This window comes from Carlito syrichta, unplaced genomic scaffold (assembly GCF_000164805.1).
Source record: "Carlito syrichta isolate Samal-C Ts95f unplaced genomic scaffold, Tarsius_syrichta-2.0.1 Scaffold120461, whole genome shotgun sequence".
NCBI lineage: Eukaryota > Metazoa > Chordata > Mammalia > Primates > Tarsiidae > Carlito > Carlito syrichta.
Window position 1 is genome coordinate 59,270 of NW_007064557.1, and position 12,383 is coordinate 71,652.

At 48.2% G+C, this 12,383-nt stretch overlaps 1 protein-coding gene across 1 annotated transcript in view; it reads right to left on the reverse strand.

The window, feature by feature from the left end:
• Positions 1 to 12,383, reverse strand: part of PACS1 (phosphofurin acidic cluster sorting protein 1) — a 51,743-nt gene that overhangs the window by 20,821 nt on the left and 18,539 nt on the right. Inside the window, exons 3-9 of the mRNA XM_008048008.1 lie at positions 11,973 to 12,098; positions 6,466 to 6,610; positions 6,121 to 6,212; positions 5,958 to 6,038; positions 3,031 to 3,090; positions 2,118 to 2,278; positions 1,682 to 1,775 (exon numbers count right to left, since the gene is read on the reverse strand). Of these exons, the coding sequence (XP_008046199.1) occupies positions 1,682 to 1,775; positions 2,118 to 2,278; positions 3,031 to 3,090; positions 5,958 to 6,038; positions 6,121 to 6,212; positions 6,466 to 6,610; positions 11,973 to 12,098 (759 nt within the window). The remainder of the gene's footprint in view (positions 1 to 1,681; positions 1,776 to 2,117; positions 2,279 to 3,030; positions 3,091 to 5,957; positions 6,039 to 6,120; positions 6,213 to 6,465; positions 6,611 to 11,972; positions 12,099 to 12,383) is intronic.

A 12,383-nucleotide genomic window follows, 5' to 3' on the forward strand; every position in this document is an offset into this window, starting at 1 on the left:
CTGTCGCCCAGGCTGGAGTGCAGTGGCACGCTCACGGTCACCACAGCCTCGACCTTCTGGGCTCAGGTGATCCTTCCACTCAGCCTTCCAAGTAGCTGGAATCACAGGTGTGCGCCTCCTACCTGGCTAATTTTTTCATTTATTGTAAAGATGAGTTCTTGCCATGTTGCCCAGGCTGGTCTCGAATCCCTGGACTCAGGTAATCCTCTCGCCTTCGCCTCCCAAAGTGTTAGGATTACGGGCGTGAGCCACTGCTAACACCTTCATTTATATGACATAGTTTCTATTATTGATTTAATAACAATCACTAGTATTTGTTCACCATTCATGTATTCATGTTACACTTAGTGGTTAGTAGGCATTCTCTCAGTTAATATTTGAATGATACTTTGTTACAGTGGAACATCATGTTCCTGGAACACTATGAAACAGCAGCACCTCAGCCAGCTCCCAGGTTTCTTTCTAGAAGAGTTAGGCCTTATATTCAAGAGGGAATCTGGCTGTGGTGGCCAGTGGTCTGCCCACATGGACAATGACAAATCAGCAGGGTCATTCAGCAGTCCCCTGTGAGGAGAAGCAGCTCTAAGCCACATCCTAAACATGTAAACTGAACAACGTGAGGCTTCCTCGGCTGCAGAGGCTGGAAAGACGCTGAGGCTGCAGGGTCTGGGAGGGGCAGGCCTGAGGTTTCTCAGGTAAGGGGGTGGGCTGCCGACTTTCACACCCCCTATTGCCACCCTAATACCTCGTGGTGGAGTCTGTTTCTTAACCGGAGTGATAAGCTGGAGGAGAGCCCCACCTGGTGGCAGTCGGCAGAAAGGCAGCCATAAGATGCCCCAGGAGAAGGTGTTTCAAGACCTGAGGACAGGCTCCAGCCCATTCAGATACATGCCTGTCAGCAGGTGGATGTTATCTCCTCACAATTGATAGCTAGCTGCAGGGCGAGTTTTGTATTCCCACTGGTGAGTAATGGCCATAAGCCTCATCTGCTAGTAAAGCAGAACAGGCAGACTTAAGGATTCTGTTTCTTTGATCAACAGGAAAGACACCGGGCTTTCAAGCTCGCCACTACAACCATGCAAGACACCCACTTGCCTTCAGCTGTAAAGGACAGAAGAGCAGCCTCCCAGGGCCTGAGGTAGGTTCAGCCTTAACCCAGGCTCCTGCCTGTGACCTTCCCAGGGAGGGACCAAGCGCGGCCCTTTTCCTCTTGCTCACCAGGCAAGATGGAGACCTCTTGACTAAGTTCTAAGTTCTGAAGGGCACTGCTCCCCTCTGTGAATTCGCCGTCCAATAAAGCCTGTTCACCATCTGAGCACGTCTGGTGGGCTTCTCTACCTTTACAACTGTTCTTTCCCTAGCTGAGCACAGAGTCACTTACCACGGGCCAAGCGCCTCCTCCACACCACACACTCTCAGCTACCACGTGACAGATGTGGAGGGAGAGGTTCTGAGGAGGTTTTGTGTGTTCCTGCCATGGTGGGAACAGACCAGAAAGAATACCTGACCAGACACAGCAATGCCCTTAGAGAGGTTAAGCTCCCAGACAGGACTGAGGTGAAGAAAACTGTGGTTGAAACAAGATGAGCTCACTTTCCCTGGTCAGAGAAGCAGAGGGCCCAGAGCGCTGAGCCCGACATGCCATGTCCCTCCCGCTCCCACCAACGTCGGTCTTGCTCACAGGGCTGGTGGTGTCTTTTCCAAGGCTGCCCTTGCTGTTGAGACTGCCAATCTCCGTCTGGGAGCTGGACTGCGACATCCCCTCAAAGAAGGGCCTGTGGCAAAGAGCAAGCCATGGTCAGTGGAACTGGGACTCAGAACAGCGCCCAGAGAGCTGAGGCGAGCCGGTGCTCAGGATGGATCGACAACCTGAGCGCCTAGAAGGACTCAATGGGGGTGGAGAGGTGGGAATGGGTGGTGGGATTTCCTGTGAGTCCTAGCAGGACTTTTGTCAGAGGCAAAAACAGCGACCTTTGCCTGGAGAGCTGGAGGCTCAGAAGGGATGAAGAACCAAGACCCCTGGAAGTAGAGGCAAGGGCGAGGGAGGGGGTTCAGGAGGCCGTGGTGGCCCGGGGGAGGAGTCCAGAGGCCATCTACAGGGGAGGTCTGGGCCTCACTTGAGCTTGGGCTTGGGAGTGCTAAGGATGCTCTCTGTCTCCTCCATCTCCGGGCCGCTGTCGCTGGGGTTGTACATCTCCAGGCTGTCGTACAGTTCATCCAAGTCCTCTTCTACCTCTCGAATCTGCTCCCGGGACACATGCTCCAGCCCAAAGCCCACCTGTGGGGGAAAGAAGTCTTTGAATTTGGGGCTATGCCTATGAACAATTCTGGTAGATGAGCGATTCCTTTCCCTTGGGCCAGATGTCAACTGGCCTCCTTTACATCTCCCCTTAAGGGACACCCTATAGCCTCATACTTGCAGGATGAATCTTGGTGTCTTATCCTCTCCAAGATCCATCCCTGAGGGCAGGGATGTGGGGAGGCCAACCCCCCTCCATTCCTTCCCAACACGCCACACCATGAAACTGCACAGAAAGAAAAGCTGAAATGCTAACGTGATCCTCCCAAGGAAACCCAAGGACCAGGCCTGTGTGGGCTCGTTCTACCTCCTCTCGAGAGCCCTTAGAAAGACAAAACTCTCTCTCAACAACTTCATCTTCATCCCTTTTTTAGTGCATTGAGGCGCTTGTGAAAACTGGTACAGGGACGTCCAGAGCCCAGGAAGGAGACTGCTTCTCTATCAATGGAATTCCTAGTGACTCAAGGGCTGACCATTGAGGACATTTCCACCCCACGGGCTGTTGCTCACTGATGTTCCCCTTGGGATAGGAGGGAAAATGAAACAGTAACAACAACCAGATGGATGTGTTACTGATATCCCATACCAGAGGCTTGGGCACTACCTCATGGGTGGCCATCACTGTATGAACTCCGTCTCCAAATACCATGAAACTTGGAGGGCTTCATGCAAAACTCTCACTTTTCTTTTCTAGTGGCTTATAGATTAACCTTGGGAGCAAGGGGTCGTACCTCATCTGAAACTTTAAACCGCTTCAGGAGTGCCACAAACTTCTGCTTGATGTTAGGTTGCTGTAGGGACAAATTGCACGAGAGTTCTCAGACAACATCTACTTGTGTCAATTCAAGTCAACAGACACCAGTCAAGAGCCCACTTCCAGAAAGAGCTGTGGGAGGGCACGGAGACAGGAGACTCGGGTTCCACCTTTGCGTGAAGCCTGTCGGGGAAGACGGCACATGCGTGACTGATCCCAACGCAGCTCCTGTGCCCTGGGCACAGGTGGGAGGAGGAATCCTCTGTCCTCAGGTCCTTCTACTCCTCTGTCCCCTGACACCCCCAAATGTGCGGTCTCCATCTGTCTCTGGTCCTTCTGGTGCCAACTGATGATTTCCAGCTGTGTCTACACCACACCACAGAAGCCTCAAGCTCAACACGCCTGCGGTGGAACTCATCATCTCCTTGATTCCCGATCTCTGTTGCTGATGTCACCAACACACCCCATTGCCCACATCTACATCTGGAGTCTCTTCCTCCCTTTCTCTCCACAGCCCCATGCTGGCTAACTCCTGCCCTCTCCCTTCCATCTGTAACTCCACTGTGAACTTCCAGGGTATTCTCCTGGTGTCTCTCTGGGATCATGGCAATGGCCTTCTACTGGCATGCCACTCCCTGCCCAGCGTTTTCAGTCTTGGTCCCTCCAGAGCCCATAGTGGTCGTTCTCAATGCAAATCTGGCCATGCCATCCTCCACTGGAAGTCTTCGTTGGCCCCCACTGCCTGGAGAGCAAAGCTCAACAGTCAGGCCTGTAAGTGTCTGAGGCCTGGTTCTGCCTGTCTCTAGCCTCATCTCACCATCTGACCCTTTTAACACCCCAATGTCAAGAGGAAACGAACTGTTTATCATTCTTGGGAGAAACTGCATGCTGCTGTACTGGGCCTTTATATAGGGTATCTTTTGCCTTGAGTGAAAAATTTCCCCAAACCCACTTTGAAGTCTTATCTATCTTTCAAAACTCATCTCTTGGCATCTCATCTATGAAGCTATTCTGGCAATCCCATTTGCAGATAGCCACTTTTCGCTAGGTGTCATTATATCCCTTATGCAAAGGTCTGTCTTATGGCACCAATCTTACCGGACTGTAGTTACTTGCTGAGATGTGTCAGTGTCACTAGACACTATGCTCCTTGATGACACGGACTGGCCTTACTTACTCTATGTTTCCAGGCATGATGCTTAGTTTATGCCATACACATTTCCTGCCTGAATGACAGACTCACCATCTGCAGATGGAAACAACTAACTTGCAACTAAGACCGATAAGCCTCCAAGAAAGGGCAGAAAGGGTATTCATGGTGGAGGAAAAACTTGAGCTCACAGCACCAGAGTAGCTCAAGACACATTCAGAGAAGGGCCAGCAGATCCGTGTGTCCAGAACAGTGTGTTCTTGGTGGAAAAGAAGAACGCACGTGCACAGAGGGAGGCAGCAACTAAAGGGCCATTACTAAATCTCTGGAGTTACAACGGGCAAGTGCTTGCAGTTAAAAAAAAACCTCCTGGGAAGCAGATATCAAGGAGCACTGAACTCTGTTGTATGCCAGGGTGGCCCTATAGAAGAGTCCCTACACAGGAAGAGGTAAATTACAAAGCTCCAAGGAACACCCTTGGGGAAGGAAATAGGTCCATTTTCTGATGACAAAGAAGGAAAAAGAAAAACTTAGCAGAGGTAGCTGCAGCCACTCCCCATTAGCAGAGCACAGTGGAGGTCACACATTTAGGGCCCTGGTGACATGTCTTACTGGCTTATTCTGGAGCACCAACCAAGGGTTAGACAGTTCTCACCTCCCTAGTCATTGATTTGATGGAGAAATCAAGGTCACAGTCTTGAAGATTTACCCTGAAGCTCAGTGATACCTCAGGGTGACTGAAGAGATGACAGCAGTGTCTGGCCTACTTTTTACCACTGAAGGGGTGGGAATCTCTGCTCTTGGGGTTTGGTCCCCAAGCTAGCTCTGTACTAGGAGAACCAGAATGCCTCTGGGGAAAGGCAGCAGTGAATTCCTCTTCTGAAAATTTGCTAGCACTTTTGACCCCCTTCCCCTACTTTAGCCAGAAATTCCAGAATCAAAGTTCACCTAGGAATTTAGGCTTTTAGCCTTTCTGTCCAGGACTTGAATGTCACCAAAAAGAGTGACCCTTGAATCCAAAGGAGATGTATCCAAAGGAATCTGGTCTCCAAGGTTATGAATCCTTTAAGGCGTAATGATATCTAATGTAATTAAACCTTATCAAGGCCAGAGTCACAGGAGTACCCAAGTACTAGCCTATTATTTCTGGGTCAGTTCAACAAACGATCAAAAACAGCACTATTCCTAGGGAGAGCTGGCTTGATCTCTGTAGTGGACAGTATGCAAGGTGAAGCAATCACCTGGAGAGGGGTGGTAGGGTGTCTCTTCCCTGAAGACCGATTCTCCATTCCAAATCCTACAACAAGGCTCCTTAACCTGTTTTCTATCCTATGATGACCAGACGACTGTAACGCAGCCTGTCAGTGACAGTGGTGGCCTCCATCAGTGATTCTCGGGGGTGGGGGAGTGGGGAATCTCGACGGGATTTACACACAGAGGAGTGTATAGAATCTTGATGGGATTTATACAGAGGAGTGTACAGAATCTTGATGGGATTTATACAGAGGAGTGTATAGAATCTTGATGGGATTTATACACAGAGGAGTGTACAGAATCTTGATGGGATTTATACACAGAGGAGTGTACAGAATCTTGACGGGATTTACACACAGAGGAGTGTACAGAATCTTGATGGGATGCGCATGTGTTGATAGATTTTCTTCAAAGTCTCTGTTGAGTTTGAATATAGAGCTCCCATCCTATCCCCAAACTGAAAATCTTAGCCAACATCTCCCCAGAACCTTGAGGCTCACCCTTGTGATGGCAGAGGTTGAGGTGAGTTTCCTCCGGGTCTTCTTTACTTTCCGCAGGTCCTCATCTTCGTAGAACAGGTCCTAAGTGGGTAGGGGGACAAAATGAGGTTGGAAAACCCCCGGAGCTTCTCAGACACCCACATGAGGGGCTGTGGAAAGTTACCTGCCCATGTAATGGATCATCACTGCCTTCCTGTTCAGATGAGAAGCTCTCCTCTTCTTCCTCAGAATAATTGTCAATATCCGGAGAACGATCTGGAACAGACACCTTAGTGAGCTAACCTGGTAATGGGAAGACCTGGCCTGAGAGCCTCTGATGGTTGGTATCAATGGCTCTTTCTGGGTAGAAACACAGTTGGGGTACAGGGGAGGCCAGGACCACGTTTTACTTTCAGGAGTCTCTAAACTTCTGTAGCCCTGGAACATTTCAGACAACATCGTGCTCAGTTTTCCTCAGATGGAGATCAGGGCTGGCTCCCTCTTTGTCTAGATACTGCCCACAGCTTACCAGAGAGCTTGGATTTGATTCCTTCATGGTCGATGGGCTGGCTGGACAGGGAGTAGATCTTGATTTCTGCCACAGGCACAGAGACGTCCTTCACATTGCTATGTAGGCCAAGCACCAGAGCACCTTCGTTAGGGTGCTGCATTACCTAAGGTCAAGGAGCGGCAGAGGAAACACCTTACTATGGAGGCGTTTAAATAAATACATCCGAATGGAAACATGGGCCAGTAGCAATGACATTCTGCTAATACATTTTCCTTGTCACTTTCAAATTCACGCTGTTTTCCTACTACTGCAAGGTCTTTAAAACTATCTCCAGAAGTTCCAGTTGCTGGTCAGAGCCATGTGGGTAAAGATGACAATTATGACTTGAGACAGAAAATGATTGTTCAGGTCTAGCTCTTCATTTTAGTTTAAGTCCTTCACAGAGAAACTTGTTCTTGAGGCTGAGTGAGGCCAGGCCGACAGTGGGTGGTTGCCTGTCTCTGGCAATGAGGACAAAGAGCCTAGTCCAGGGGGAATGGCAGAGCGTGACACAGTGGTGGCAACGGGGTGCTGGCATGAATTCACTTCCCCAGTCCCTCACATTGATACTGGGCAAAAGGATGGGCTGGAACTATCTCATATTTTCTATTATGGTCACAAAACCTCCCCTATTAAATTCACTCAAGTATAGAGATAATTTTTATTTCACTTTTAGTTTTTGAGTCAAGGTCTCAATCTGTTGCCCCGGCTGGAGTGCAGTGGCATGATCATGGCTCACTGCAGCCTCTACCTCTTGGGTTGAGGTGATCCTTCCATCTCGGCCTCCCAAGTAGCTGGGACTACAGGTGAGTGTCATCACACCCGGCTAATTTTTTGACTTTCTGTAGAGATGAGGTCTCGCTATGTTGCCCAGGCTGGCCTCAAACTCCTGGGCTCAAGCAGTCCTCTCGACTCAGCCTCCCAAAGCGCTGGATTATAGGTGTGAACCACCACATTCAGCCAGGAATAATTTTTAAAAACTGATTTATGGCCCCTCTCTTCTTCCCATGTCAGGGCTGAGAGGGTTTGCCTGGCACACAGGAGAAATGCACCGCTAAGCAAACATATTGAGAATTATGGGAGCCTAGTTTCTTCCTGTCCAAGATGGGAGTTAAAAATATAAAAAAATAAAAGCTAGAATGGGCCCCATGGTACTGGACTAGAATTGAAATGATCAGTGTGTGCTTATGGTTAGATGAATCTAGTTCTAGAAACAGATGTGATGGGTGTGTGCTTGTGATATGAGCACATATGCATATACAGACATATATTTCCTAGCTCTGTCTGCAGAGAGGGAACAGGAGTAATGGCACCCTAGTTGGGAAAATGGGCACTTCCAGTACTCAGATCTTGATTTCTCAACACCATTCTCCACTAAAAGGAACGAGGGTTCCTTGGAGAATCAGTTTATTCCAGGGCTAGCTCAGAAAAAGGACATGTCAAGCATGAAATATTTTGTACCAGAAAGTAATGAGGCATGTAAAGAATAGCAAAGGCTGGGCATGGTAGTTTATACCTGCAATCCCAGCACTTTGGGAGGCCGAGGCGAGAGTATTGCCTGAGCCCAGGAGTTCGAGACCTGCCTAGGCAACATGGAAAGACCTCACTTCCGCAATAAATAAAAAAATTAGCTGGGCATGGTGCTGCACCCCTGTAGTCCCAGATACTTGGAAGGCTAAGGTGGAAGGCTCGCCTGAGCCCAGCATGTCAAGGCTGCGTTAGTTACTGCGCTCCAGCCTGGGTGACAGAATCAGACTCCAACTCAAAAAAAGAAGAATTAGACATATCAAAAAGGACACAGAAGTCAGCTTGAAGGGGCTCCCACTGGCCAGATCTGAGAAAATTTGAGCATTAAAAAAAAAAAAAAATAGTAGTAGATTAAACGCCATTGAATAAAACAGGAATTCACAAGTTCATAACTCATACAAGTAAATGAATCAATCAGTAAATGAGAAAGAAGGAAAATAACAATTTTATAAGAGAAAGTCAACAAACAAATATGGAAGGAATGGTAGGATTCAAAATTCACTGTTATGCTGGGCATGGTGGCTCACGTCTGTCATCCCAGCACTTTGGGAGGCAGAGGCGAGAGGACTGCCTGAGCTCAGGGGTTTGAGACCAGCCTAGGGAACTTGGCAAGACCTTGTCTCTACAATAAATAAAAAAAATTAGCCAGGCATGGTGGCGCGTGCCTGTGGTTCCACCTACTAGGAAGGCTGAGGCAGAAGGATCACCTGAGCTCAGCAGGACAAGTCTGCTGTGGCCGTGAGCATGCCACTGCACTACAGCCTGGGCAATAGTGAGATGCTGACTCAAACTCCCCCCCCAAAACCAAAATTCACTGTTTGGTAAGTTTCAAAGTATAGTAATAACTAATTCAGGCAAGAATAATTAATAGATGCTAAAACCAGTGAGTTTTACCTCAAAATATTTCCCTAAAAATATGTTTTCAATAAGCACTAAATGCTTATTAATTAACTTTTTTTTTGAGTTGGAGTCTCACTCTGTCACCCAGACTGGAGTGCAGTGGCCGCTCCCGGCCACCGCAGCTTCGACCTGCTGGGCTCTGGCGATCCTTCTGCCTCAGCCTTCCGAGTAGCTGGAACTACAGGTGCGGGCTACCACACCCTGCTAATTTTTTGATTTATTGTAGAGATTAGGTCTCGCCTGCCCAGGCAGGTCTCGAACCCGCGGGCTCAGGCAATCCACTCACCTCAGCCTCCCAAGGCGAGGGATTACAGGCTGAGCCACTGAACCCGGCTTTAATTAACTTTATAGTGGAAAAACTTTACATCTCATCCTAACCAAGTGACCCAGTCAACATCCTCAGGAAAGGAACAATGGACAACAGGTGTTGCCTGTGCTGTGCTGAGAACACAGCTCTGCTCCTGTGGTCTTGCTGCCAGAAATGCACAGACGGAAGCTTGTCTTGAGGCAGTGTCAGGTGCACCCGGACAGAGAAGCATGCAAAAAAAATACCCTGCCTGTATGCTGTTAAGGCCACAAAAGACAAGGAGAATCTAGGGACTGCTACAGACTGAAGGAGACTAAAGAGACATGACAACTCAATGCAATACATAATCTTAGATTAGATCCTGGGCCCATAAGGACATTAATGAGACACTTGGCACAATCAAATGGGGACTGTAGGTCAGAAGGTAATCTATCATGTTAGTGTCCTTATCCCTGTGGTGGCACAGTGCTTAGACAGGAGGGCGCTCTCATTTTTTTGTTGATGTTGTTGTTGTTGTTTTTTGGAGTTGAAGTCTCACTCCGTCACCCAGGCTGGAGTGCAGTGGCACATGCTCACGGCCACTGCAGCCTCGACCTGCTGGGCTCAGGTGATCTTTCCGCCTCAGCTTTCCAAGTAGCTGGAACTACATGCACGTGCCACCATGCCTGGCTACTTTTCTGACTTACTATAGAGATGAGGTCTCGACAAGTTACCTGGGCTGGTCTCGAACCCGTGGGCTCAGGCAATTCTCTCACTCGGCCTCCCAAAGTGCTGGGATTATGGGCGTGAACTACCACCCGAGTGTTCTCATTTTAAGGAACTAACATAGTGCATGCAGTATTAATGTATAATGAGGTGTCATGCCTGTAACCTAGTCTCGAATGGTTCAGAAAAGAAAATAACATGCATAAATACATACACATAAGGAAAAAATAAGGCAAATATAGTAACACATTAAAGAATTTGGGTGAGTCTGGCATATGGAAATTCTTTTTATTGTTCTTATAACTTTTCCAAAAGTTTGAAATTTTATTTATTTTTATTTATTTATTTATTTTTGAGTTGGAGTCTCACTCTGTTGCCCAGGCTGGAGTGCAGTGGCATGCTCACGGCCACTGCAGCATGGACCTACTGGGCTCTGGTGATCCTTCTGTCTCAGCCTTCCAAGTAGCCAGAACTACAGGCACGTGCTATCAAGCCCAGCTAATTTAATTTTTTATTTATTGTAGAGAAGAGATTTTGCCAAGTTGTCTGGGCTGGTCTTGAACCCATAGGTTCAGGCAACTTGGCCTCTCAACGTGCTGGGATTACAGGTTGAGCCACTGAGCCTGGCCTAAAATTTTATTTTTTGAAATTTTATTTTATTTTATTTCAGAGTCAGAATCTTACTCTGTCACCCAGGCTGGAATGCAGTGGCACGCTGCTCATAGCCACCACAGCCTCGAGCTGCTGGGCTCCAGCGATCCTTCTGCTTTAACCTTCCAGGTAGCCGAAACTACAGGCATGCGCCACCACGTCCAGCTAATTATTTTGATTTATTATAGAGATGTGGTCTCACCAAGTTGCCCACGCTGGTCCCGAACCCACGGGCTCAGGCATTTCTCTCATCTCAGTCTCCCAAAATGTTGGAATTATAGGCATGAGCCACCGAGCCCAGCCCTAATTTTTTAATTCATTGTACAGATGAGGTCTCCTCAATTTGCTCAGGCTGGTCACACACCCCTGGGCTCAGGCAATCTTCTCACCTCCTCCTCCCAAAGTACTGGGGTTACAGGTGTGAGCCATCATGTCCAACCATTTTTTAAAAGTTAAAAAAATCTATTTTTTCTTTCTCTTTTTTTAGTTGAATTCTCACTCTGTAGCCCAGGCTGGAGTGCAGTAGCATGCTCGTGGCTACTGCAGCCTCAACCTGCTGGGCTCAAGTAATTCTTCCACCTTAGCCTTCCAAGTAGCTGGAGCTATAGTCATGTGCCACCACACCTGGTTGATTTTTTGGTTTATTGTAGAGACGAGGTTTTGCCAAGTTGCCCAGCTGGTCTCGAACCACTGGGCTTAGGCAATCCTTCTGCCTTTGCCTCTCAAAGTGCTGTGGGATTACAGGCATGAGCCACAGTGCCTAGCCAAGAAAACTTTCTTTTTCTTTTTTTTTTTTTTTGAGTAGGAGTCTTACTCTGTCACCCAAGCTAGAGCGCTGAAGCAGCACCTAGCATTGGTTGCCCTCCAGGGGTTTCTAGGAGCCTCTCTCTCTCTCTTTTTTTTTTTTTGAGTCGGAGTCTCACTGTGTTGCCCAGGTGAGTACAGTAGAGTGCTCACAGCCACTGCAGCCTTGGCCTACTGGGCTCAGGCGATCCTTCTGCCTCAGCCTTCCAAGTAGCTGGAACCACAGATGTGTGCCTCCATGCCTGGCTAATGTTTTTGATTTATTGTAGAGACGAGGTCTCACCAAGTTGCCCAAGCTGATCTCCAACCCTGGGTCTCAGGCAATCCTCTTGCCTCCGCCTCCTAATGTACTGGGATTACAGGCGTGAGCCACCACACCCAGTCCCAAGAAAACTTTTTGTGAAGGAGAAGGTACTTGATAAAATGAGGTATACCTTTAAATTTCCAATAAAATAATTAACTTGTAAAGTAAAATGTAAAACCTAGCCATCAGGTGGGGAAAATCATTTGCTGGGCTCAAATGGCTTGGCTTGGTGTCTCTTTTGGCCCCCTGACTTAAAGGCCATCAGTTTGGAGACTGTTTTCCTCTCACCTCTGCCATGTTGATGAGTCCCACAGCCAAGGTCTTATAGCCCAAGATGGTCCGGTTCTTGTAACGCTTTCTCCTTTGCAGCATGATCTGCAGCTTGTTGGCATCTCGCTTAAGGAAATGAGGATACTGTGGATTACAAAATAGAGTCAAGCATGGTTAACAGATGATTGGGTCCTTGGTGAGTTCTGGTCCTCCCAGAGGATACACAATCTTTCTGTGCGTCAATTTTTCCCATCCATAAAAGGGGATAGTAAGAGCCAGGGTGTGAAAGGACAGCCATCAAGTTGTGGCTGGAGGAGCTGATTTTGTTTGGGGCTTGGTTTCCAGCCTATAGTTCTGGGGGCCACACCTGCTCAGAAGACTGCCTCTTTCCTTGGCATCTGATCAAGTGTCTTCGCCATGTGTTTCCAT